The 27,959-nt window shown below is 38.1% G+C and overlaps 3 protein-coding genes across 7 annotated transcripts in view; 1 reads left to right on the top strand and 2 right to left on the bottom strand.

Moving 5' to 3' along the window:
- LOC139939420 (mitochondrial glutamate carrier 1-like) overlaps positions 1 to 6,924 on the top strand; it is a 32,841-nt gene extending 25,917 nt beyond the window's left edge. For all 4 annotated transcript variants that reach the window (XM_071935295.1, XM_071935293.1, XM_071935296.1 and 1 more), the window contains 4 exons: positions 215 to 333; positions 1,030 to 1,277; positions 1,675 to 1,774; positions 2,444 to 6,924. In XM_071935295.1, coding sequence (XP_071791396.1) covers positions 215 to 333; positions 1,030 to 1,277; positions 1,675 to 1,774; positions 2,444 to 2,670 — 694 coding nt within the window. In that variant the 3' untranslated portion in view covers positions 2,671 to 6,924. The remainder of the gene's footprint in view (positions 1 to 214; positions 334 to 1,029; positions 1,278 to 1,674; positions 1,775 to 2,443) is intronic.
- Positions 6,925 to 7,470: 546 nt separating this feature from the next.
- On the bottom strand, positions 7,471 to 13,525 carry LOC139939940 (V-type proton ATPase subunit E-like). The gene is made up of 7 exons (XM_071936108.1): positions 13,389 to 13,525; positions 12,696 to 12,761; positions 10,906 to 11,015; positions 10,443 to 10,668; positions 9,904 to 9,998; positions 9,638 to 9,725; positions 7,471 to 9,403 (listed from the first exon to the last, which is right to left on the bottom strand). The coding sequence occupies exons 1-7, from the start codon at positions 13,419 to 13,421 to the stop codon at positions 9,341 to 9,343; spliced, it is 681 nt and encodes a 226-aa protein (XP_071792209.1). The 5' UTR covers positions 13,422 to 13,525; the 3' UTR covers positions 7,471 to 9,340.
- A 973-nt stretch (positions 13,526 to 14,498) lies between these two features.
- LOC139939337 (multidrug and toxin extrusion protein 1-like) lies at positions 14,499 to 27,736 on the bottom strand. Of its 2 annotated transcripts, none has more exons than XM_071935126.1 (16): positions 27,675 to 27,736; positions 27,240 to 27,438; positions 25,709 to 25,810; positions 24,681 to 24,749; positions 24,306 to 24,454; positions 23,623 to 23,665; positions 23,272 to 23,414; positions 22,505 to 22,602; positions 21,839 to 21,952; positions 20,777 to 20,844; positions 20,062 to 20,170; positions 19,559 to 19,634; positions 18,704 to 18,773; positions 18,101 to 18,233; positions 17,436 to 17,530; positions 14,499 to 16,825 (listed from the first exon to the last, which is right to left on the bottom strand). In XM_071935126.1, the coding sequence occupies exons 2-16, from the start codon at positions 27,396 to 27,398 to the stop codon at positions 16,193 to 16,195; spliced, it is 2,061 nt and encodes a 686-aa protein (XP_071791227.1). In that variant the 5' UTR covers positions 27,399 to 27,438; positions 27,675 to 27,736; the 3' UTR covers positions 14,499 to 16,192. The 2 variants fall into 2 exon arrangements, with proteins under 2 accessions (XP_071791227.1, XP_071791228.1); XM_071935127.1 differs by having other exon boundaries at positions 27,643 to 27,689.
- Positions 27,737 to 27,959: the final 223 nt, after the last annotated feature.

The following is a 27,959-nucleotide window of genomic DNA, read 5'->3' on the forward strand; positions in this document are numbered from 1 at the left end:
TTTCATTTTCAGTCGGAACCTCCTGTGGCCCCAGAAATGACAGCTTTATAAATGTGCTGAGTTTTCCTTCTTTCTAAACATGTAGCTCCGACCCTTTTGGGCGAAGAGTGTGTACCCCCAAAGAATTTTATAAATATCTGATGGGCTTTCACAGTTTTGCCAGTCTAAATCACCCCTTCTATTCCCGGTTTTCTCCCCCTCTTCAAAACTGCAGGGCACATCTGGGCTTGCACAGAGAAATGCTTGCAGGTGGCGGCGCTGGGCTGTGCCAGGTTATCATCACCACCCCTATGGAAATGCTGAAAATTCAACTACAGGACGCGGGGAGGAGAAGTAAGTGTTTAAAAGGCAGAGTGGGCGGTGAAAGTTTAACTGTGAGGCTTGAGGAAACTGACAACAGCGGCACTGTAAAATGTGAAGTGACAGATTGGGAAGTTGAAGCGATAAGGAGAGATTTATGGAGATCTTCTTCAAATTTTGTTGACAATCATACTTTGGACAAATTTAAGAGCAATATGAAATGTTCTCAATTGCAAAATATCCAAATCTAATTTGTTTTTTTAGTTTAAAGGTGTTACACAGAGTAACCAATAAATACCTGTGTTTAATTTTTTTCCGAAAGCTAACTGATTATGAAGTTCATACTCGAACCATTTTTGTCTATGATATTTCCCTCTGATATGAAGTCATACTCTTGCACACTGCATCTGAAAAGTTCAAACCAAACCACAACAGCTGAGTTTGGTTGTTGCAACCTAATTTAAGGATAATGTGTTTGCATGCAAAACATTTGCTCCTGACTTGCATTGGAATGGAGCACAACCAAATTTTCCCAGGTTTGTTATATCATGTATTTGGTTGATTGCACAAACCATCAACCCTGTCTATGACTATTTTATTATCTCCACCAATCCTGTAAAATATCCTTGAACCTAATTGAAATGTACCTGCATAAAACAGTATACATTGCTCAAACCATCGTAATCTTTTTAATTTGTTTAAATATCTAATTAATATTTTCTTTTAAAGTTTCAGTTCAAAAGAAAAAGGTTCCTGGCGTAGCAGTCCCCGACCTCGCCACAAAAATCAACCCCTCCCTCACCAGAGCGTATTCTGCCAATCTAGCTGATGTGTCGCCCTCTGCGTGGACCCTCGCACGCAATCTTCTCCAAACAGAAGGCATATTTGGACTCTACAGGGGACTAGGGGCGACTCTAATGAGAGATGTACCCTTTTCCATGGTATACTTTCCACTGTTTGCACATCTCAATGCAATGGTAAGTATTTTGATTTCCTTGGCACTTGCTCTTAATATGGGGCCTGTTCATTTCGTTTCAATTTTCATTAATTAATTCTGGTTGTGAAGCCAAGGGCTCTCAGAAACTTAATCACAGCACTAGTCAAGAACCCAGTAGAGAGAAGACAATGAAGGAAGTGTCAGTTTTAGATGTTGGAGGAAAACCCTTGAGAATTATTTCCAGGGAAAACCCACGCAGTCAGATAGGGACTGATAACCTAATCCACATAGTGCCCCGGGTGGGATTAGAGGATGGCAGGCAGGCAAGGCCAATACGCCAAACCAACTCTTCAAAAGGTCACACACGTTAATAAGAAATTAACACATAGATAGATAACTGAAAATAACTATCTCTGATTTTGTTTTTTGGCCAACAGGGTGTTAAGCGTGAGAATGGTCGTGCCAGTTTTAAACATTCCTTCATGTGTGGATGCCTCGCAGCAACAGTGGCATCTCTGTCTGTTAACCCAGTTGATGGTGAGTGAATTCATCTGTAGATTATCATTATACTATATTTCTGTTGTCGCTTTGGGTTTAAACTAAACAGGCATTTTTGTGCGGCCAAAAGTGCAAGACCATTAGACCATTTCATTGTGAAATATCCAAGAACCTAAGCGAGTGGTCCTGAAGCTAGGTACTTGATTGGCTACCAAATTCTAACATAGATTCAACACAATATGTAACAGGCAATTGAAGCTGGTTGCTGTATGTCATCGCATAGTTATCACAAACTGTCTCGCGCAACACAAAATTTTGACAAATATTTCGGCTACATGAGCTAATTAACTTTAAGAATACAATTTCACAGATTGTTGGTTGCATGAATGGGACCCTACTGAAGGCTTAAGTCACTCAAACTGGTTGAATTCCCAAAAATAAGCTTAATTTATGATTTAGCTACAAGTTTGAAAACTGAGCTTACTTCACACGACTCCATTTTGTTCAACCAGTGTGCCATGTAACACATGCACATGGCTTTATATTGCACTACAAGTAACCATATGAGAGGTCGTGGGTTCAAGTCCCACCATTAATTGTAATCTTGAGGATCCAAAGATCAGGATTAATGAACCAAAGTGCCCAAGGCACCAATAAGTCAAACAAGGTCATTTCATTTATACCCTTTGTTTCTGTCAACCTTGCCAGTAATCAAAACCCGACTGCAGCTGTTACAACATGCCCCGGGCGAGCAAACCTACGATGGGATCCGTGATTGCGCAACCAAGATCTGGAAACAAGAGGGCCCCTCTGCGTTCTTCAAGGGGGCGTCTTGTCGCCTTCTGGTCATCTCACCTCTCTTCGGCATCGCCCAGGCCGTCTACTACTATGGCGTTGGGGAGTTCTTACTCGGGATACCGAAGCAGTGGTTATGAGGTGGTGTATTCTAATAATAGATAAACAAATCTTCCCTATTTATTTGAAATATTAAGATGCCCCACTTGAAGATATAATTCTTTTAAGGGTACAATGGAGAAGGGATTTAGGGAATTAAGGTTCTTGCCATGGTTACGTTTTATTTTTGTTTGCATGATGATATTTTCAAGTTTGGTCGGAAAATATTTATTGTAGGTGCTCTAAAAATAACTTAATAATTGGAGTATGGGAAGGATGATGGTAATGGTTTTAAGCAATAACTTGTAAACCTAGGAAATTTTCATTGGAGTTGTCATCCAAGTTTACGGATCAAAAATTTGTTTGTTTTGTTGAAACTGACATTCAAACTTCATCATTACTTTCTAAACATCTAAACAAAGCCCTAATTATCCAAAACATTTTCTGGATAATTAGAAAGCCAATCTTTATTATCCTCCCAAACTCAAATGATCTTTTGTTCCTTTAAGATTTATCTTCTCAAAACATCTCGTTAAAAAATGCTTGATTTTGTTTTCCTGTTTTGGAAGTATTCATGCCGTCTATGAAAAAAATCAAATGAGCAATATCTTGTTGATGTAAAAAATAAAGTGGTGTGCGTTTGTATCAGTATTTATCTTAATTTATGCAGATATGTTTACAAAAAATGGACCTTGTAGTGCTACTAGTGCTACATTAGTTACAGTACATGTACATGCTGCGAACAGTACTGCTTTTGAGAGTGTAGAGAGGGTTTTTGCTAATACCGAGCAAAAGTAAGTTGTATACAGCAATAGATATACGCTTTAGTATGACATGTGCTTGACTTATAGATGCAGTGCTTGCGTGTAGATCACATGCTTGTACTGACATAATACTAGCAATAAGGACCAGTCAACATGTGCTCAAGAAAATAATACAGTCAAGAATCTTACATGATGTAAGATTTAAAGCTTTACATGGCACAAAACTTAAAATAAAAAAACTAGTTTTGGGTGTAAACATCTGGGGCCCAATTTAAGCAGAAAATACTACCAGTTTCTTAACGGCTGTTATCTGGCGTTATTCACAAGCCTCAAAATATAGTCTGGTGTTATTCACAAGCCTCAAAGAGTAATGTCGGATGGTCAGGCTTAGCTATTGGTGTTACAGGGCCAAATTTCATAGAGCTGCTTAAGCAACATTTCGTATGTACCATCTGTGACTGGTATCCTGCTCATATTTGCTTAGCAGAAAATTGTTAAGCAATCTTTTCTGATTGAGCAGTTCTATGAAATTGGTTCCAGGACAGTAAACTGGTTTCTAGTAAAACAAGGTGGGCTCTCTGGTTTCTCTATAGTCTGTATGGACGAGGTGCTACTATTATGTATTATATATCAACACTGGTGCTAACTACAGTTTAGTAACGTACAAAAACACGGTGTGGCTTTGTGACTGTTTGATGTTAAACACACCTTAAAAATTGCGTCTTAAGTTTCTACCAAAGTCTTTGTGTGTTTTCCATCTGCAAAATGTGTTCAAGAAGTTTAGAGTTTGTTGGATGATTAAAGTATTCAGGACAAAAATAGTTGATTTCAGAAATCACAGGTGTGTGCATAAAATATTTTGGTTCTTCTAAAACTCCAAAGCTGGGTCACGTAACTTAAGTTACTTAAATATGTTGGATTGAAAACAGGTATTTTGTCGTTATTGACGTCAATTCACAGAATCATTCATAGAGGGAACAACCATGGAGTTAAATACTGTAAAAAATTCACTTCATCAGGGGTTCAAAGGTCAAAGCTCAGTTGTTTGACGCACTCATTTTCAGTTAAAGAGTCTGTTTGAACAAATTGCAAGTCCCTATAACCATGCAAAAATGCCATTGTTTTGTATACCCTTCAAGTGCGAATGTTGTCAACATCCTAAAACGCCCAATGACGACATATTTCAAATATGGGTATGGCAGTGTACATTTTAAAAAGTTCATTCCTGAATTTTGATGATGTTCAGTCAAAAAGGCATGGAATTTGACCTTTTTGTCTGACCCACAAATTCTTCTTTGGAATGTGCAGGTGCTGATATCGAATGACGTCACATTTCAAATACAAAGGTCTGTACATTTTCGTATGCAAGATTGGTAAATCTTTTGATGATATAAAATCAAAATAGCATGGAATTAGACCTTAATTTGACCTGAGAGCCCCTTTTTAACTGGGTAAAAAATTAATTGTGAAAGTGGAATGCATGTCTCTATAATATATTGTCAGAGCTATTTCTGTCGTCTGTGATATATATTCCACCGATATTCAGCAGGCAAACTTGTGTGTGAACTTAGAACAGATGTAACAAATGTGTCACATCAAAATAAAGTACTGCTAACATTCAAGTTGAAATTCCTATCTATTTTTAGACCTTCATCACGCTACAACCATCTCTTGTAAACCCTGTACAATCATTTGAGCCCAAAGTGAGGCTTGGAGGACAGAATAGTCCGACCCCCTTTTCTGGCGCAGTGAGAATTGTTATTCTTCATTGCAATTGCCAGAAGTGGAACAAGACCAAAGATGATGGTAGTAGCTTGATAAAGGTCATATCCATGTAGTCGATAGAACAGTATCGTTTTATCTCCCTATGCAAATAAGCTTGTATAACTGTACAGCCAGCTAAAATCCTACTCCATATTCAGTATTGTGAAGTCGGTATTTCATATTTAACATAAAAGTTGGGTGAATTGTCACTGTCAGTACTACATGTACAGTATTTACAAATGAATGCGTTTTAGCATCAGAAAACACTTGCTATGCCCAATTTAATGGCTTTGCTTACTGCGAAACTCTTACGGCCTGTAGAATTGTGTGCTTTACAGGGAACATGTAAGGGCAAAATTGTGTGTTAAGCAGGGAACAAAATAACAGTGGGCCCCTGTTCACTTCATGATGGGTACTGCAGTTCTGCTTACTGCATAACTCTGCGCTTACAGCCTGTAGAAACGTGTGCTTTACAGGGCGTTGTATGCGCATAATTCCGCGGTAAGCACGACATTTGGCACTGTTCATTTCATGATGCCTGATTTCACTCTGGGAGAGTGTAATGCCAACCAACTCTGTTCTCACTGGTATAAAAAAAATTGTTACTTTAATACGATGGCACTTAGGTGATCTATTGTGACATAGTTGATTCTGTTGTTGAATAATTCTGAATGGAAAATGTAAGTTGAGGTTTGACAGAAGTTAAATAATTGCCAAAGATTGGAAAATATTAATAATAAAAAACTATAATTTGTTAATATCTGTACAGACAAAATATATAACTCAAAAATGTTTAGTTCTTGTTTTAAAAGTGTATGTTTTCTGGTGGCCAGGATTCGTGTTTTAAAGATAAAGCACTCTTGAAAAGGTGTTGTAAACGTTCATTTTATAATTTTTAAGTTTCACTTATAAAAAGTGTGTGATAATACAATAGGCACTCTTGACGTATATTTCCTGAGTTTCGGTAGCATAGGATGGGTCAAGAGCAACCTTCTCTTCATGAGGGTGCCCTAGTGCATAAAATATGGCCTGTGTGTATTCCTACGGTTTTGTTTGGGGTTTATATACTATTCGTGAGCAATACGATTTAACTTGACAGGTGATAACCAGATAGTGGTTTTCAGATCATTATAAATTTGTGGTACTAATAATTTATGTACAAATAGATATTATTGTCATTGTGTCAGTTAGTCATGGTGCAAGACCTAGTTCCCATCACTCAAATATTGCGACCGCCCCCCCCCCCCCCCCCCATCCGAACCATCAACCAATAGGTAGCCTTGTCCATGGCTCTTTACGCAATCACCGGCCCGCTGGTAAGAACTGCATAGATACTATACTGCACGGTACATAACAGTTCTTGATACCGTGGGGGTCGAAGCATGGTTTTTTGAGGTTTCAACCTCCTACAAGTCCTAATTTACGGCTTCGTTTGTACGAGGTTGCATTAAAGTTAAAACCTGTGAATACTTATATGAAATCAGGTGCTAAAAAAACTGGGGAAAAATGAACTAAATAGAACACCCCCTCCCCCTCAAAATTTATAAACCACCAAAGCTCTAGGTTTAATATATGAAAGTAGTTCTCCCAATGTTGTACACACAATTGACTAACGACGAAAAGAATTATACGAATGTTATTATTTATAACATGCATTGTAGTAATGTTGTAGCGTTTGCAGTTAAAAGGAAAAGCAAAATGTACTATAAGTCATATATGTATAATATGATTAAACAGAATGATATATTGTACTGAAAGATGATGTAAATAAACCATATGAAACATAACATGTCTTTGTTTCTAACGAGTCTAAATTTCAAGAGGTTGAAATATTTTCAAATTAATTTAGCAAAAAATTCAAAGTTAAAACAAAGTGAGTAAATCACCAAACCCTGAGATGCATAGTTAATTTGATCATAATACGCAGTTCTTTTATAGCGCTTCATCACTCACGAGTCCCGATGGGCGTCCCAAAGCGCTCAGTATTTTCCTAAAGGTAAGTGGAGCTTCATGATGAAGCATGAGACCTTTTCCTTTACATAAGCAGCCAATAAAACCAGGAATACCGGGGCGAACCCCTTCGATAAGTGCACTGCGTTCTTTTACATGCATTACATAGCACAGGGGACCAATGGACACAGCAATAATGGTTAAGTGTCTTGTGAAGGACACAAGTGTCACGACCGGGATTCGAACCCACAACTCCGCTTATCAGAAACACAAGAGCTCGAGTCCAAGGTTCTTATCCAATCGGCCATGATGAATCTTCACATAAACAACCAACAACAAATAAAACTCATCCTATATCAAATGTATTATTTGGGTTACATTTACAATTTTTATTTCTTTGCAAACGCTGAATGCACGTCTATTGACACTTTGCAGAGACATCACACAAAGCTATTGAATTCTCAAAGGTTGTCATTCTTGGAGTCAAATCAAATGTTTAAATATGGTGAGTGTGTAAACAAAAATGCATTGCCTAAAAGCACACTACACACCCATAAGTATGTAATGGCCTCCAATAATGGACCTTCCTTTGTTCAACTCTACAATAGTTTCCTTTGTGATAGCAACCATGGACATATTGTCCCTTTTGTTATGAGACTTCGTTTGAATTTCACTACAATTCAAGTACAGTAACAGGGGGACACTAACTCCCCAAATAGCACAACCAAGACTTATTGTGGTGATGATAAAATAAAATGGCCAATAGAGGGCACTGTATAGTCCTTTCTATAGCAACGTCACAGCCCAAGGTTTTGCTAAACAAGGTTTGAAACCTATGGGAAGCCATAAATGCAAAACAAAAACAGATGGCCACTGTTTGTAACAAAGTTAGACAAATATTCAAACAGAGTGTTGAATTTGCAGAGTAAATCCCTTGCAGTTGCATCAACATGTACATATTGCTACATCTTATCACTGTCAGTGGTTTGCGAACTACGAGCAGCCAAAAATTCTTAATATGTGACACGAGTAATGCAATTAATGAGAACACATGGAATTGACGGTTGGCTAGTTGCAAACAGGGATAGAAAACATGTGTCTACATGTAAAGCATGGCCCTATAGAACACTCAACTTCAAGACAGTCAGTTATTCACATCAAGGGTTTCTAAATTATTGAAAAACATTTATTATTAATGGCCGACACCTTGTTAACACAACCAAGGAAAATATTTAACTGGAGCATGACACTATTCCACAGGCTTGATCAACTATTCACAAATTCCATCCAAGTGTTAAGTTTAAATATTTAGTCATAAACCACAATGGAAAATGGCCTGGTAAGCTTTAAAATAATTTGGGGTTGAACAAAGAAAAATCGATTATGGCAGGCGTTGAACCCGAGTGTGACCTCTGGATTAATGCACCGGTGCTCTACCAACTGAACTATGTAGCTCTAATGTTGGCAGTCTCCCAGTTGAAATGCTGTCAATGAGGAACTATCAAATGAGACAACACTCAGTCTCAATGGAATTGAAGAGGTACTCAAACAGTTGAGTTTGAGTTTTTTTATACATATAATATTGCTCTTTTATATTTAAGTTTATAATTTAAAATTACTGTAATTTTATAACATCCATCTTAAAGTGTGTTTCAACCACCAAATTTACCCCCCCCCCCCCCCCCACTTATCATTTTGTCTACTTCTCTATCTGAAGAGTACAGGCAGAGAAAATGTTAATACAGCACCTTAACATGTAGCCAACAAAACAAAAATCCAAAGAAGAAATATGTTGAGTAAATAGTACTGAAGCAAACAAAAAGGATCTCTTAATTCACCTTAAATAAACATCTCCATTCATCATGTGAAACTGCAAGTGAAAACACATGTGAAGTGAAAACATATGTGAAAACACTTGTGAAACACATGAACAATTTTCCTTACTAGAGTGCTTGATTCGAGACAAAATGGAAAAGAGAAAGTGAAAAATTAAAATAGTGAAAAGTCAAAGATGAAAATTGAAAATAAAAATGAAGTTTAAAGATTTGATCCTGTTATACTTTTTTGTAATACTTCCAACAAACACAGACGACTCCTACATTTACAATATTAAATATATTCTTCTTCATATGGAATGAGGTCTTCTATTTATACGTGTTGGTGAAATATATACACACTAGAAGACGTTTATGTGGCTAAGAACCTTTTTTGTGTAGAGTTGCTTGCCTTCTTTTTAGTCTTCGAACTTTCTGTTCGGGTTGACGCCAAACATTATTCTCCTGATCTCTGGAAGCATCTAATGAAACAAAAAGTTAAAGAATAATTTTAGACCAAGCAAAAAACCCATACATGTTAAGCGTCCCCGCCCAGAGCTGTCAACTCTCAATGATTCTGCAAACAGGTCCCTGAAAATAAACCAATCTATCCATGTTCTGATTTTTTTTTTGTAAGCTCCCTGATTATGAAAACTTTGTACCTTTTATGTTGAGCGTAGTTCTAAATATCTAAGCATAGAATTGGGTTTACATACCTGACGACTCATTAAATCTAAGCGACTCTCCAGTGTATTGGTGACTTTGATTTTCCTATTGAAGGCATACATCTCTATACCGCCAGTACTAGGGAAGAAACAAACAACACGTTACGACTAGGGTTGTAGGAGGCAATCAATTTCACTACATTCGGAAGGAACACTTTGGTAGCACAAGAGACATTGTTCAAAATTATGTGAAAGCTAGGACCTTGCTGCCTGTGAATTGCCTCATGATATATGGCTCTAATGATTCTGTGACTCACATGTCTTCTCCCAAGAAGTTATCTTTATCTAGGGTGACCTCGCATTCTTTCTTTGTTGCTTTTTTGTAATCGGCCACGGCTGCTTGTACTTGTTCCTGCGAACACATAGAAAGGAAGTAAGATTAAGAATTAATGATAATAATAATAATACTGGGTTTTGTGGAGCTAGGTTTTAAAGTATGATACCTTTTACTTTATAGCACCGTATAATGGATGGTTTACAAAGCAATGTGGCACAATATGCTGTTGATCAGACCCAAACACCAAGGAGAAACCCTTCTCTTTTTGACAAGAGCACTGGGTTCTTATACTTGCATTACACAACACACCGGACCAATGGCTTTATGTGCCATCCAAAGGACACAGCAATAATGGTTTCAAGTGTCTTACTTAAGGACCCCAGTGTCACGACCGGGGCTCAAACCCACACTCTGCTGATCAGAAACACAAGAACCTTAAACACATGTATATCAAATAGGCAGACACGAAAAACTCTAAATCCATATAAGTCTGCAATTTCTCATCCACATCAAAAGTACCTTAACTAGTTGTTGGTCATTCTCTTTGCAGCGTACAGTAATTTTCTTCTCCATGAGTTGGTATAACCCTTGGCTCAACAGCCCAAACAAGATCTTGGCATATTTGCTACGATCTTGGATCACCTCTCCAAGACGTATTCTTGCCTCCTCCAGCAAGGCAAGGATGTGATCCTCTCGACACTTCAGTACTTTAAGACGCGCTTGATTTAACATGTTGGATTGTTGGCTATGATAGAAAAAATAAAGAAAAAGATTGTCACAACAAAAATATGCTTACAGAATAAGATTATCGGCCGCAACACCATGTCACATGTACCATTAGTAATTGGTATCCTGCTTATTTCAGCTAAGCAAGAACTCTATAAAACTGGCCATGGCATGATGCTGTTAACAATCTAGTCCAGGAAAATGTGTGACTTAAGCATAAGTTTAAAGTGTTGCACCACCTATTGGTTTCACTTACATTTTTTTCTGCAGTTCTAAATTCTTTTCCTTTCGCTCGTAGTATTCCATAATTTTAAGTCGCTGCTGCTGAACCAGCCTCCCTTTCTCAATCTGGAATTCTTCTTCTGCCTGAAATATCGAAATAGTCATGATATTAACTTCTAAAAACAGTAATGCTAATATCATTAATAATAATCATTTATCTAGTGCCAAATCTAGCTTAAAATGCTCCTAGGGACTGTATAATATAAGAGGAAACCACATAAAAGGTAACATTAAAGTACATAGTTACGAAGTATACATTATATTTACAAATACATGTATAATAAACAATAATTAATTAATTAATTAATTACTAAAACAAACTTAAAATAAGGAAAATAAATGTAAACCTAGACAAGCCTAAAACTCCTAGCAGGAATCGGAGTCTGATTGTTGTTTACAAAACAGCCTGTCTATTTGCAAATATGTCAAAGGTTATGTGCAAATAAAATAGGCTGAGGCATGCAATGTTGTTTATAGTGACAGAAGTACATTTTTGGTACAACATTAAATTGAGGACTACAGTGGTTTAATCCTGCCCTAGTCACAGTTATTTGTGAAATAATTAAGAATGGAAGCGAATCACTAATAAATAGAGAGAAAACAATACTTTACATGGACCAGCCTGTGACAAGTATATTACAAAGAAATCAAAGGCAAAAATTAGACACCATAGCAGTAGATGATCTGTTCAGTGAATAGACCAAACGAATAGGAAGCATATAAACACCAAAAAATCACACAAATACCAACATACATGTATGCACAGAGAAAATAAATATTGAATAATACAGTTAATACTAATGAAAATAAATTAAGGAACACATAGTTAAATGTATAAAGAAAACAAACAATTTGAAATGAATTCAATAACAAAGCAAAGTGATATCTCAGACAAGGCTTTCTAAGAAAGAATTATCTGAAAAGACAGCCATTGAATGTCACATTTGAGAAAGCAGGGCCATTATAATTTTTGCAAAATCTTAAAGTCACCTGGAAAAAGAATTTTTTTTCTTTCAAACATAAGAATATATATGCTTACAAACAATAAAACATTCTTTTTAGTAATTGTTTGTCAGGATTTATATATTTAAAAAATATATAAAGTTGTTTGGGGGCTGACTCCGCCTACCCCTTTTGCCTGCAATGCGTATAGTAAACACATGTGCAAAGTACATGTACGTCCAAGTCGTGAGTTGGTACACTTCAAAAAGTGTTTTTCTGCATTCAGCAGCAATACACCTGGTCGACATTGCCGGAAAAAAAACACAATTTTGTTTTTTAAACGTACAAACTCACGACTTGGTCCGTACATGTACTTTGCAATTGAGTTTACTCTACGCATTACAGGCAAAGTCTGCCTGGATTGACGTCACGAACAGCGCCCTCTCGGGTCGGGGTCTACTCTTAAATTTGTATATAACATAAGAACTGATTTTTTTAAAACCTTAGTTAACTGTTTATTCACATTCCACTCATCAAAACACATATATTAGTGACAAAAGCTTTATTTTGAAAAAACACCAATTCCAGGTGACTTTAAGATAAGTATATATGAGAAACTTTTGTCGGGGCCACCAAGGCCAAAACAAGGGGGAAACAGAGATCATCACCTTTGTCTCCTCTGTGTAATATCAGGTTTAAAGGATTAGATGAGTTTTGAGTTCAGCACAAAAATTGAAACGATTTGAATTGATGACAAACACACAAAAAATGTTTAAACACCCCGCCCACTTTAAAAACAAACATTATTATATTTTGAATTACCTTTGCATCAATTTCATCAGCTTTCTCTCGGGCCTCCTGGTCAATGAAGGCCATCATATGCTGGATCTGTACACACACGGCAAAATTATTGCACAAATGTAATAAATCTACCTACAAATGGATCAATCTATGTACCACAGCCAATTAACGTAACCCTCCATCCTCCCGACCGATGGCTGGTCTGTGACCATCGGGAGGATGGAGGGTTACTATTATTGCAACTTACTATCAAAATTTATACTACACTAGATACATTATCATGATGCAGCCTAATTGTAATTTGTATTTACTATTAAAAATAGAAATAGAAAAATTTAAAAAATTGGTTTAAAAGACACACAAAGCCACTGAAAAGTTGCTTACAATAAACATTGGGGGTCATTGTAACATTTTCCCCATTTTATTTGCAAAGATTTCGGTACCGTGGATTTCTGCCAACACGTTTCCACTCGGTTTTAACAAAAGGAATATCTCATTTGAGTAAATTGGATACTAACGCAAGAAAGCCCAAATTTATTTTTAAAACGAATGAAAAAATGATGGCAGAATACGGCAATTTTTCGAAAGAAGAAAGAGAAAAGAAGCAGTGGATTGGATACGTCAGAACATTTTTATTTTCCATGTCCCCAAAAAAGCTAGGGCCATACAATTTAATAAACATGTAATTTAAAGACTAACTAAGACAATATTTACCTGCTTCTGCACCTCGGCATCATTTTGTGCCATTTTGACGGAAAACTCGCGTCCAGAGACCCTACAAACAGCAAATAATGAAGACAAATTATCGCAGGAATTACAGCCCCAACACAAAAATTGTAGTAAATGTGCAAGAAAAGTAGATAAATTTAGGAAAAGACAGACACCCTTTACCTTTATAGAAGTAGATATATATTGAGACGTCAAGGGATCGTACTAAAACGAAGCACACACGTTCTCAGTGTTGAGCATAAACACATCCCCCATCGACACAACAGCGATTTGTTTTTCACTCTAACACTAATGAGGTAACGGGGTCGAGTTAGAATTACCATCGTCCAATTGAAAACGAGGTTAGTAAGATACAGTCATGTGATACCACTTTCAGCAGGTGACTCATTAATTTTGCCCGGTAATAAAGTCATTTCTAAACAAACTTAATTTGATATATGACTATCATGCGCAATAAACTCTCACACGAGGGTCACATAAATAAAATTAAGACCGATCATTGAGGTACTTTTAAACAATTTGTGTCCTGATTCTAGTCCAGCCGACGGAAACTTAGAAAAAGGGGCGTGGCTCATTTGACCTATAGGGACATTAAATCCCTAGCATCTTCACAGTGGTTATTTTTTTTCTTTAAAACAATGATTCTGTTAAGCTAAAAGTGCCAAGTTTGTGGCTTCAACTGATTTTGTACACAGCCTTTCCTTCATAATGTTTATGTTATTAATTTCCATAAAGCTAAATCACATGACCACTCAAGACCATTCAAAGCTCTACCACGTGGAGGTGCGTTAAGCAACTCGGTCATCTTCTCAGTTTAAATGTTAAGAATCTTTATTCAAATTCTACATTGAGTTTCATTTAGAAGTCATTGATTTTGGGAAGTTGGACATTCAGGTGTAATACTTTGTGAGTTAAAAAAAATACGGTAAACAGTTTTCTGCACATTGTTTGCAAGACGAAACATCCCGCCCCCCCCCCCCCCCCCCAACTCCAACCCCAAAAATGAATAAATGAATAAATAAATAAATAAGTCCGCACAACAAAAAAACCCCAAAACAACACTTGTTTTATAATAAAAAGACAACAAACCACTGATAAATATCTAGTGTGTGTTTAATGTTCATAAATATACATATTACAATACAACGTTATTACCAACGTCATTCATGACATGCAATTATATATAGATAGTAAAAAATTGTGAACGAAAAATTAAAAACTGCCATTTCAAAAAAAATGCAACGCATTACCTTGTAATATTAAACCAAAGTTGACACCCCGCCACTCTAAAATACACCATAAAAACCACACGTATGGCAAGTAGGTTTGATTGTTTTACAGCAAGTTAATACAGACACAAAATAGACTAGGACGACTCTAGGCAGATCCAAATAAACTATAAAACTGGTAAAACTTGTATGAGGCTGGAAAAATTTATCAAAGTTTACCAAACTGTTTATTGCATATTAAGTGACTTAAGTCCATTGTATAAAACCATCAAATAACTCTATCATTTTTAGGTATTGTACTTAATAAGTAGGGCAGTTCTTTTCAGAAATCTGTTATTAATACATACATAAAAACAAGTATGTATTATCTTTAAAATATATACACATTTTTAAAGAGGTGCAGGAGTAAGTACATATTTAAGTAAATATTATAATTAAAAACCGCAGCATATGTAAATATTATAGAACAATGTCATCATTTGCATTTACATTAAAGCTTATAAGTAAGTTAAAGTTTTTGAATGGTCTGTGCCCTTTGGAAGCGACTCTGAAAATTAATTCCAACAAAAACTTGCGCAGTAAGAAGTATAGCAGTTTTGGGTAGTATAATCATTTATCAAAAACATTTCATTTCAAAGTAATGCAGTTAGGAAAAATATACCACTTTTTATCTCGAAAAACTTGATAAGGTTTTGTGTGTTCTAAGGTTATGTGTATTCTAATTAGGGATTATTCTTCCTAAGTGAATATTATTTACTCTTGATTTTTGGCGATAACTCAAAAATGCGATAACCTTTTGAAATGATTGAAGTTTTCATGGGTTATTTTTATTGTATATCTCTACATTTATATAGGATTGGAACATTTGAAGGGTTCCAAAAAACAAACATATACTGACCCTTTAAAGGCAGTGGACACTATTGGTAACTACTCAAAATAATTATTAGCATAAAACCTTACTTGGTAACAAGTAATGGGGAGAGGATAGTATAAAACAGTTTGACGTAGTTTTTGAGAAAGAAGTAATTTTCCACGAATTTGATTTCGAGACCTCAAGTTTAGAATTTGAGGTCTCGAAATCAAGCATCTGAAAGCACACAACTTCGTGTGACAAGGGTGTTCTTTCATTATTATCTCGCAACTTCGATGACCAATTGAGCTCAAATTTTCACAGGAGTGTTATTTTATGCATATATGTTGAGATAAGTGAGAAGACTTGTCTTTGACAATTACCAATAGTGTCCACTGTCTTTAAAGAGGGAATGTACTTTGAATTAGCACCTTTTCTGATAGACTTGATGACAAGTCAATAGGCCCTGCCTATTTGTCTGCCGTTCATGCAACAGTCACAGTGCAATTATACACATGCAACGGTTGTAGGTAGCGCAGGGCAGCTCTAATTGCCACTGACTCACACACACATGGGATCAAGGATGAGTGTACCATCCCCGTAGCTACACTGCGCTGTAACTACACTGCGCTTAACAATTACCCTCTTGACTTCAAGACTACTTTTCTGTTGAAAGTCAAGTATCCGTACATAGCACGTATTAGATTGTTTTATTGATAACTCTCTGTCAATAACTCATAAGAGGTATAGTTTGCAGTGGTATTTGCAAAGTTTGGACTGATGGCTGGTCTCAATGTAGGCACAATGTACACAGAAATCAAGGTACATGTAATGAAGAAAGACACACAGAGAAAGAGAGCTAGACCACGACGTAAAATCAGCTGATTCAAAGACAACTTATCCAAGGTAAGGATTTCAATGACATCACCCTTCTCATCTTGTGTGTCTTCATTTCTGGCGCCTGCCTCTTCACATCCAGCCGTACTGCTGTCTTGTAAAGCATTGACATCACCGAGGCTGGAGCCAGCCTCTCCATCTGCCACTTCACCAACACAATTACTTTCATCAGATTGTAGGGGCTCTGACTCCTTTTCTTCATCATCAGCAGCGATTGAACTCTCCAGACAACGCTCCTCAGTCTTAACATCTTCATTGTTAGTCACTGGCTTGAAATCTACTGCACTATCAACACTTCTCATATCAGTAGATTTGTCTACTTGTTGCATTGTGTTGTCAACTGTCCCACTATCATTGACTGGAGCCAGCTCTACTGGAGTTTCTTCATCACCACGAAGTGCCTTTTTTTCATCAGAATCTCCCAAAACAGCAGCTCTTTTCTGTGCCTGTAAAGATTCAAAGATTTAATACAGAAATGTTGTTATTATGTCACCTTTGATTTTGCCCTTGTTTCCAACTTCTTGCGGTCAAACCCTCCAACCTCCCTTTTGTCTCACTATTCGGCGTTAACACTTTTTAAAATTATTTCTGCCCCCTCAATCTCTCTCTCTCTCTCTATGGGTGCGTTTGATAAGCTTCCCTGGGTCGACCCCTGCAGTGCTCACTCGGGTGAGCCCCTGACAAGAGCTAATTGAACGATCACACTCGCCCTCTCGTAGTGACCTACTCCACGGGCAGGGCACTGGGGGCTGACCCGGGTGAAACCCGTCACAGCTATTCGAACGTACCGGGGCAGACCTGGGTCGACCCAGGGAAGCTAAATGAATGCACCCAATATTCATGTATTTCAACTTGACTGCTTCTTTTACATTCATATGCCTGTTCAAAAGTGTGATGTTGCCATTGTCATGTAACCTTTGAGAAAGACTCTGCTAAGGTCGCAGGCCATTGGCAATTGTTTTGCATATATGCAAAGTTGTATACTTGATGCAAGCGCTCATGTTACTTATTATATCCCGGCTGCCAGTGTCTTGGAAGAATGTTATAACATCTTACCTTAACAGCTTCTTTGTCCCACTTAATAAATGAGATGAAAAGCAGGAGAAACGGCGCCTCTACAACAGGTCCAGTCATCAAACCTAACCAGATACCTGAAGAGTCACAATTTTAATTATTAATAATCATGATAACAATAATCATAACTTGTTATTTTATCAAGTTTACCGCTTTATTACACACCTAGGAGCATATCAAAGCTCTCAGTATTTCCTGCAAGGTATGTGAAGCTTTTATTTGGAAGTATGAGACCTATTCTATTATAGCACCATTTAATGGTTTCCAAGGTGCTGTGTCGCAATATGCTGCCAGTCAGACCAGGAACCCCTTCTCTTTATGATAAGTGCACTTAGTTTTTTTATGTGCATTACACAACACAAGCGACCTATGCCTTTACATCCAAATTATCTAGTGTGATGTTTTGTTTCAATAAAAAAAAGTGATCCAAGTGTGAAAGGGCTGGCCGTTATTCCCTTGGGAGAGAAGTGTGGAAACCTAAACAAAAATTGCATCCCACATGCTATTTCTTGCTAAAACTACGAGCTGAAAAACATTATTGATTTATTCGTTTCTTTCAGGAAAGGGAAAATTGCGTAAACCTCAACTGATATTGGAGGGAAGAAATACAACAGCACAAAGTTTCCTACAATAATGAAAAAACTTACCTTTGAATCCATAATCAAAGGCAAACGTCAAAGTACAAGCCAAAGGAATAGCTATAAGAGTGAGGCAAGTGAAGGCTGCTATAGCACTAACTTTTTGGTAGCCACAACCACGTAGAACGCCATGGAACACAGCCTAAAAAAAATTACAAAACAAAAAATATAGAGCTTGTCCAAGATTAATGAAACTTTGATTGGCAATGTCTGCTAGAAGACGGTATACAATATACATTTTTCCGGAAAGACAAGCTTTGAAAATGCCCCCGGATGCCCGCGATTCCAACGGAAAAACATAAAAATGCATGAACTTTCCAGTGCAAGCACTTACTGTTTTATGCTTCACTGACCAACAACAAAAATGGACAATAGGTACTGAAATATCTTGCTCCAAATCTCCCTTTTAAGTTTTTGGGGGTGTTATTGTGTAATTCTTAATTCCAGACATGAGTCCATTTTTTTTGGGGGGGGGGGAGTTATGAGAGATCGTTATGCTGCTACCATTGTATTTGCGAAAAATTCATCAAGCGGGTGAGCACAAAAACATCTCAGAGTTATAGGCGGTAAGTTCTTAATTGTGAAATATCTAACTGCAAAATGGAAACTTACATTCAGACTGTCAAAAAAATTGAAGACAGCAAAAATGGGAACAACACTTGAAGCTAGCTGAATAACGTCACTGTTCAAGAAATAAAGCCACAAATGATAAGAATAGAGATACAAGTAGGATTTGAAACTTTGCCTGATAGAGATACAATCTAGAAAGCTTTGCAGTAACACCAAGTACATGAGTAGGATTTGAAACTTCGCATGGTGGAGATACAATCTAGTAAGGTTTGCAGTAACACCATGTACATGAGTAAGATTTGAAACTTTGCATGGTGGAGATACAATCTATTAAGGTTTGCAGTAACACCATGTACATGAGTAGGATTTGAAACTTTGCATGGTGGAGATACAATCTAGTAAGGTTTGCAGTAACACCATGTACATGAGTAGGATTTGAAACTTCGCATGGTGGAGATACAATCTATTAAGGTTTGCAGTAACACCATGTACATGAGTAGGATTTGAAACTTCGCATGGTGGAGATACAATCTATTAAGGTTTGCAGTAACACCATGTACATGAGTAGGATTTGAAACTTTGCATGGTGGAGATACAATCTAGTAAGGTTTGCAGTAACACCATGTACATGAGTAGGATTTGAAACTTTGCATGGTGGAGATACAATCTAGTAAATTTTGTGGTAACACCATGTACATGAGTAGGATTTGAAACTTTGCATGGTGGAGATACAAACTACCGGTAGTAAGGTTTGTGGCAACACCATGTAAATGAGTAGGATTGGAAACTTTGCATGGGGGAGATGCAATCTTAGATTTGCAGTAACACCATGAGAAACTTTTCATGAAAGAATTTCAACAAACAAAATAAATAAAAAGACAATTTGGAGCATCTTACCTATCGCTTGTGAAGATATATCCAAGAACATTTTGAAGAGACAAATATAGAATGATAAAGACCACTGAAGCAGTTGCTGTATAGGTTAGACAAAAAAAAGTATTAAAAAAAGCAAACATTTGTCACTTCAGCAGCCACAGCCAGAAACAAAGCGTGAATCTCTTCTATTGGCATTAATTGTCACTTTAGTTCCATCAGAAGGATTGCCCTATCCTTTGGCTGGGACATTAAGCTGTAGGTCTTGTGTACTAGGGTTGGTCACAAATGTTAAGAACTCCAGAATTTCCCTGCTTGCAAGCTATAGTGATTAAATTCACTCATAAGGCATCTTTTGTTTCATAACACAATGATATTAATTATTAGTATACTATACAATTACTTGATAAGAATTGCAGGTAATTGTTAGTCTTCAGTGTTGATTGTTGCTTATCATGAAAAGCGCATTGAGATGCTCGAAGCAAGCGCTATTCTTATTGTTATAATATTTTTGAGTGGTTACTTACTCCCAAGCATGAGGCCGCAAGAAGAAAATAGCTTGGCCCTGTCAGGTTTGTTGCCTCCTAAATTATTCCCTATGAGGATACAGGTACCTACACCCAAGCCAGTAGAAACCTACACCCAAATCAACAAATAGTTGTTATAAATACAAGCTAACAATAAACGAGAGACATACAATGTAATTGTAAACAAGCATATTTGATTACAAGAAAAGTGAAGACAACTTAGTCTAAACTCGGTTACAGTTCAGCAACAAGAATCATTGATGGAGAATACCCCGTCTTTTGACAGTGGAGCACTGTGAAAAATAATTAAGGCACCAGTCTGTTCTAAGAATTAAAGTACTATTTATCAGGCATTTTTTCCCAATCTTTTGTTGTACTAATGCACAAAAACCACACAATACAAAATGTCCTTAGCTCTAAACATTCAAAAGTGGATACCAAATTCAGACATGATGCTTCACGCTGGCAACAGGCAATTGCCTCAGTTGCCCCATGTCATGGCCTTGATGTCCCCCTGAACCGCTCCAATAGAAGTTTCCTCGTTGGAGGTGCGCTTTAGAAAAGGCCTTTTGCCCACGCCCTTTCAATAATTAAGCAACATGCCTGCAGATGATAAATTTAAATATTGTTTGTTCTTCTTGTCTTATCCTCCAATCAAATTATAGATCACCATTGCTCTCATAAATATTCATCATTTTATTTAAATAGTACTTACAGACCAACAGACACCAGCTAAGCTGAACAAGATCGCATGAGCACCAACCTCAGTCTTGCCAAGCAAACCTGCATGTAACATTAAGGGAAATCAAATGACATATACTAGTGGACATCCAAAACCAAGTCTTTTTTTTTTACATTGAATGAGAAATAGCTTAACATGGCTTAATTCTTCCGAGACATAAAAAGTACAAACAAATACACACAGCAAAAAAATGATATGATTAGAACAAATAAAAACAAGATACAAGCAACTCAAAGTGATCACCCCCGAAGGGATACACAACAGAAAAATAAGTTTCTTACTACTAATAATAATAATAATTAATATTCTTTATCCCTGATGCAAATTTAACATCTATTATAGTATACAGTGCTAACACACATCGGTGTATGGGTAAAAAACCAAAATTAATATTCTTTATCCCCGATGCAAATTTAACATCTATTATATCGTTGCGGTACCCGCTGCCAAAACATAGGATTCGAACTGCCTCTAGCTGCCGGACAACCTCAGTAGTCTAGTTGGTAAGACACTACTCTAGACCTGCAAGGGTTGTGGGTTCGAATCCCACCCGAGTAACATGCCTGTGATATTTTTTCACAGGACTCGGGAAAGTACCGAGTATACAGTGCTAACACATCGGTGTATGGGTAAAAAACCAAAATTAATAATAACAACCCGTTTTTATATAGCGCTTTCCACACCCGGAGAGCATCCCAAAGTGCTTCACATTATTACTCCTGGTCACAGGGCCTTAAATCACTCCTTAAACCATCTCAGCTCCCTGGTGGGGAGTATGCAGCCTGTGCAACATTAATATGTGCTACTCGGCTAAATCAATCACAAGAACCATCTCTGCCCTCACAGGTACCCATTTACCCCTGGGTGGAGAGAAGCAATATTAGTTAAGTGTCTTTCTCAGGGACACAAGTGTCACAACTGGGATTCGAACCCACACTCTGCTGAACAGAAGAACCAGAGCTTGAATTCGGTGTTCTTATCCGCTCGGCCACGACATACCACCGATGGCATTTGTATTTTTAATGTAAAACTCACCTGTGAGAAAATACCCAGTCTCACAGGTCCACCATTCTACACAGACGACGACTACGCCTGGAAGACCTAATCTCAACACAGTCCCCCACTCCTGCAGGCATTCCCACGACCAGCCTGAAGTCAAAAACACAAATAATTTTTATGAAGCTTTGTTAAATTCTTAGTACATGTGCGAAGTCATTGTGTACATGGTGTATGGTCACTTTCCAAACCTCCACTAATGCATTTCCAAAAATAGATAAAATCCGTAGAGTTTGAAAGTTTGCAAGGTGGAAATAAAACAAGGTGAAGTTTGCAGTAGCACCTTGTGTAAATCTCTTGTGGGTAGTGTTGGTTCTGAAAAGAAACAGTGGTTGAAAACTGAACGTTTCATCAGAACGTTTCAACAGAACGCTCTATTTAGTCGGGTGTACCCATATGTCATGCATGTAAATGTCTTGTGGGTAGTGTTGGTTCTGACATGAATGCTCCAAGATAATAGCTGATTACTTGGCCGATAACAGCACCTCTGTTGGTTCTGAAAAGAAACAGTGGTTGAAAACTGAACGTTTCAACAGAACACTCTATTTAGTCGGGTGTACCCATATGTCATGCATGGTTGGTTTGGTAGGCAGATCACAATTCGGCCAACTCGTGCAAGATGGCTTCAGGCATGCATTTACTCACCAGGCCAAGTTTCCTTGTGAAGTTTTTTCCAGTATATGTAAAACAGCGACATGAATGCTCCAAGATAATAGCTGATTACTTGGCCGATAACAGCACCTCTGATAAATGAAACAAAATATTGTGAAGATTAAGAAGTCAATAAGGACAAACATTGACAAATCACAACAATGCATTTTTTTTACACAAAGTATAACTCTAGATCATCATAACAAAGAATACTCATTTTAGTTTTTACCAATATACACCAATGTGTGTTAGCACTGTTTACTCAGCGCTCGGGAAAGTAGTGAGTATACAGTGCTAACACACATGGGTAAAAACCAAAATGAATATTCTTTATCCCGCTGCAAATTTAACATCTAAGATAAGGAATGTTGGTAACTTTTTTTAAGTCGAGACCAGTTGAGCTTTATTGAAAATCATACGAGTAAAGTTACAGTTTAAGTATATACTCCTTTTCACCAGTGGATGTGTTTACTTACATTTATTTACTTTAGTCATTAAACTTGATACAGCCCTACTGGTTTGTGCATGATCGGATTATGAGTCCACTGTTTGGAAAAGAAATTACACAGAGATAACAGGCGTGAGTTGCCAGACAAAAAGGATGTGTTATTTTAGCCTATTTTTAACAGAGCTTTCCCCTATAGAAGTAAAGACACCGCCAATTTCAAGGAAAATTATGCACGACTAAAAGTTGAGAGAAAGACAGGGTTTTTTTTCATCCTAAGAATGATCAAAATGGTCCAAATATTAACTTGACTTACATCATTCCAAAACTTAATGCAGACACCAGGATAAAATGTAAGAGCACATTTATTCCACTCATCAGGACAATTATGACCACTAGAGGGCGCACTATACTCTGACTCTCGAGGTATTTAATGATTAAAGCAAGTGCCGCATCCGCCTAAAGAATAAAACAACAAAAGAATTAAAAAGAGGGTCTCACATAATAAAATATAGGTATATCCTGCTAAACCATTTATACAGGAGCTTTGGAACGAGATATTTTGCGGTCTCCCAATAGGCAGCCAATATTAGGGCTAGATAAGCTCAGTTGGTAGAGAGCTGACACTAAATTTTAAAGACTATAGTGAACCAATTTTTTAACTTACTGGTGTAGCTAGAATGAAAATGGAGCCAAACGGTCTTGCTAATCTGTGGTAAGAAAAACAAATAAACAGAGTTGGAAATTAATGGAATTACCAGGACAAAAAAGATTCCCTACCCTTACCCTGACAGAAGCCCACCTGACCGGGGCCCAATTGCATGAATCTCCTTACCGTATGCAAAGAATCTGAATTTGTTGCTTGACTGCATGCGTGCTCCACGTTTGTAGCCATTCTTCCCTCACACAGCTAGCGCAGAAATTTTGTGCTTGCACAGTAAGCAGAGAATGGTAATTGAAAGCGCAGAATTCGATGGTATATAAACAGAGCAAAGAAATTAGGCCCTGTAATGCTGTCAGGGCATTGGTTATTGTAAGTGAATCAACTGCCACCAGGGGCACTGCCACCTACTCCTGAGCCTGGAACATGGTTACCCCCTTCACATTCCGCAACTGGGAGTAGACATGGGTATCATCCACTAGAAGCCTGGCTGCTAGAGCAGAATGCACTACCTTCTTATCTTACAGAACAATTATGGTTAAGTGCCTTGGTCAAGGGCACAAGTGTCAACACTGAGATTTAAACCCACACTCTGCTGCTGACAACACCAGAGCTTTGGGTATGATGAACTCTTCCACAACACGCTACAGTGATTGATTAACAACCAAAGACAATAATTATTAAACTACCTGGCGATGTATGGGTCTTGCCCCACAAGTAGAAGAAGTCCTTCAGTGTTGATCAAGACTCCCGAGCACACTACCGACAATAACATCGTCAGGACAAAAAAACGCTGCAAGATGATTCCCACTCTCTTTTTGTTGTCACTTCCATAAGTCTGCAAATAAATTAACCACACAATCACTCTTAACATTTCAGATTACGAAACTGGCACCCCCCGAACGAATGCATTGACAAAATGGGGAGGCCATCAGCACATTAGGGCTAGATGGCTCAGTTAGAACAGCGCCGGACTGTTAGTCTGAAGGTTGCTGGTCTTTGACAATTACCAACGTGTCCAGTGCCTTTAACTGAAATGAATAAGTCCTGGCCCTCACACTAACCTGTGAAAACAACGTGTCCGCAGCTGATGTGAAGCCAAACATGACTGACCGCCAGGTTACATGAATGACCTGAGGGAACAATAAAACAATTAAACATTCAGGTCTCGAAAATAACACTTGACTGCAGGCCCCAGGGCCAATCATTTTTAGAATGAGGCCAGTAAACTCATGACTGGACAAGGAAGTCTAGCAGTCCTAAGTTTTTGAATAAACACACCGCACTGCATTTTTAATTTAAACCGATAAATACAATTATCTTTCAATTCGATTGAGTACTAAATACTAATAAGAAAAATGAGATAAATCTTCTTGCACTGCTTGTTCCAAAGGGTGTCTTTTCTTTTATAATTTTCTTGCAACTTCGATGACCAATTGAGTCAAATTTTTTACAGATTTGTTTTTTTAAATGCATGTTTATGTTGGGATACGCAACTGAGAACACTGGTCTTTGACAATTACCACAGGTGTCAAGTGTCTTTAATGGAACCTTCCTCTAATGAAAAAGCAATCTATGATGACTCTACGGGTATGTTCAGACAGCGTACTAGGTTAGACCCGAACCAGTTTAACTTTTACAAGCAGCAGGAGGTGATCGTAAAAATAAAACCCCTTTGCGTTCAGACAGCACTGAGTTAAACCCGATCTGGTTTATCTTTGGTTTTAAGAGGTCAAAGAAAACGCGACCCCATTACTCTAACATCCTGTTTATTGTCCTGTTCATTGGTCACCGTGTGTTTACATAATGATTACGGAGGTCAATGGGTAGCCTGTTGTGAGTTTAACCGGATGTGGTCTTTTTTATTCTGTCCACACACAGTGTTGAAAGATAAACCCGAAGCGGTCTAAAGATAAACCCCCTCCCTGGACGGTTTATCTTTTGTGGGTTGAACTCAATTCGGACTAACTTTAGATCTGTTCAGACACACTGAGTTGAACTGGATCGAGTTGAACCATGAGTTAAACCAACTTTAGTACCGTGTCTGAACGCACTAGAGATTGTACAATGAATCCACTATCCAGCCACTTACCGATTGTGCGAGAGCAGAAGCAGCAATCTCATTCTTCCCAATGTGACCAGTAAAGGCAATAGACGTCATGCTAATAATGACACCGGATACGGAATACAGAGCCTATGTTTTGAAAGAGAAAAATCAAATGTAGTTTGGCTTGTGAAGAACTATTGAATCTTTTTTAAAAGGCATTATCCCTGTGGGAACATTCTGACAGCCAAGCCTTACGATCTAGTCCCATTCGTAACTGCCCTCCAGTGGAGGGCCACATACCAGGTGGCCAGAAGAACACCGTCTGTAGACCAGCTGGCCAGAAGGACACTGGCCACAGACCAGGTGGCCAGAAGGGCGCTGGCCACAGACCAGGTGTCCATAAGGACACTGGTCACCGACCAGGTGACCATAAGGACAATGGTCACAGACCAGGTGGACAAAAGGACACTGGGCACATACCAGGTGGGCAGAGGAACACTGGCATTAGACCAGGGCCCAATTTCATAGAGCTGCTAAGCACACAAATTTGCTTAGCATGAAATTTCTTCCTTGATAAAAACAGAATTACCAACCAAATTTCCATTTGTAGCAAATTGCTTGTTACTGGTATTCAGCTGTTGCTTGCATAAACCTAGTTGCGATAATCGTAACCCTCCTCCCGACGGCCGCCCAGGAAGAAATTTCATGCTAAGCAAATTTTTGTGCTAAGCAGCTCTATGAAATTGGGCACAGGTGGCCAGAACTTCAGAAGAACACAGCATGGCCACAGACTAGGCGGCTGAAAAGACACTGGTCACAAACCAGGTGGCCAAAGGAACACTGGCCGTGGTAGGTGGCCAGGAAGGACACTGGCCATCGACCAGGGCCAAATTTCATGGCTCTGCTTACCGTTAGCAAAGAATCGGCACTTGTGGAAGCAGTGAATTCTGAGCTTTACAATGTATTTCACAAGTTAGCAGAGAATTTTGCGTATTCACTTTCTCCAGGAAGAGACAAAATAGGAGAACGATAGCGGAACGAACCTCGTTTAGTTCACTTAACTGGGGTGCTGTACTCGACCGATAAAGACAACATTTCGTACAAAGGAGTACTGCGCCCCAGTACTCCTAGAAGAACTATTTCGGTTTTGTCTGGCTATCCCGTAACGGGAGACGATAGCCGGACAAAACCAAAATAGTTCTAGGAGTAGCGCCCCAGTTACCAGGTTACTGAGTCTCTAAATTTAGGCATGTTAGGATAGCTTTCCGCATGGCCTGTATGGCGCTTCCACTTTTTCACTCAATTTTACAGATAAGATACTGTATTACTTCACATCGAATGAAAAAGTGGCGGCGCCTGTACAGAAACTTTTCCTAAATTTAACCCAAGATAAGATTCAGAACTAATGTTTTGTGCATTGAACTCTACATCTATCATGTCTATCATAGGACTTTATCAGTATCATCATTCAAATTTCAAGTCGGCAGAGACAAACAGAGGGAGAGACATTGTTGTCATCATTCATATTCATGCATCATGTGCATAGCTCCACTCCATGGTTTGACAGCATTCTTACCACTGGCCACGACAGTATGGCGAGTTGTTTGAAGGACTCTTTGTTGTCAGACAGAGATGCCGACGGACACCATTTTCCATCTCTGCATCGTCTCCTCTTTGTTGTCGTCTGTTGCTGCTGATTTACCTCCGCCGCCATTGTTTTCAATTCATACTTCATAACGGACGGCCCTCCACACTAGTACTCCCCTATAGCCTCTCTTTTGATAAATAAGTAAAATCTAAGTAACAGGAGGATAACTTTCCGTATGGCGCCACCACTTTTTCACTCATTTTTACAAAAAGGGATATATCAATCAGGTAAATTACTATATTATTTTATTTCGAATGAAAAAGTGGTGGCGCCATACGGAAACTTTTCCCCATACGGAAACTTTTCCAAGACTATTTAGCATCAAGATTACAGATATCTTCCTGAAGCTATGGTGTCACATACTTCTCTTGCAACACAGCTAACTTTTGTGCAACGCCACGCGCCAAGTTGTGTTGTGATGCAAGCTGTTGTATGGATATGCCTGGCAAAAAGCAAAGACTCACACTAGTCCCTTCATTAGTTTACACCATCCGATACAACCAAACTGAGCTGGTGGTCACGTTGAGGGCTATATGTCTGACTAGGATCAAAGTCTATTTTTTGTTGGTGTGTAGCATGTGTTGTTTATTATTTAGTTGGTTCACATTTTGTTTACTTGTTTTATTTATTTTAAATCTTTAGACATAC

Source organism: Asterias amurensis, chromosome 7 (assembly GCF_032118995.1).
Source record: "Asterias amurensis chromosome 7, ASM3211899v1".
Taxonomy (NCBI): Eukaryota; Metazoa; Echinodermata; class Asteroidea; order Forcipulatida; family Asteriidae; genus Asterias; species Asterias amurensis.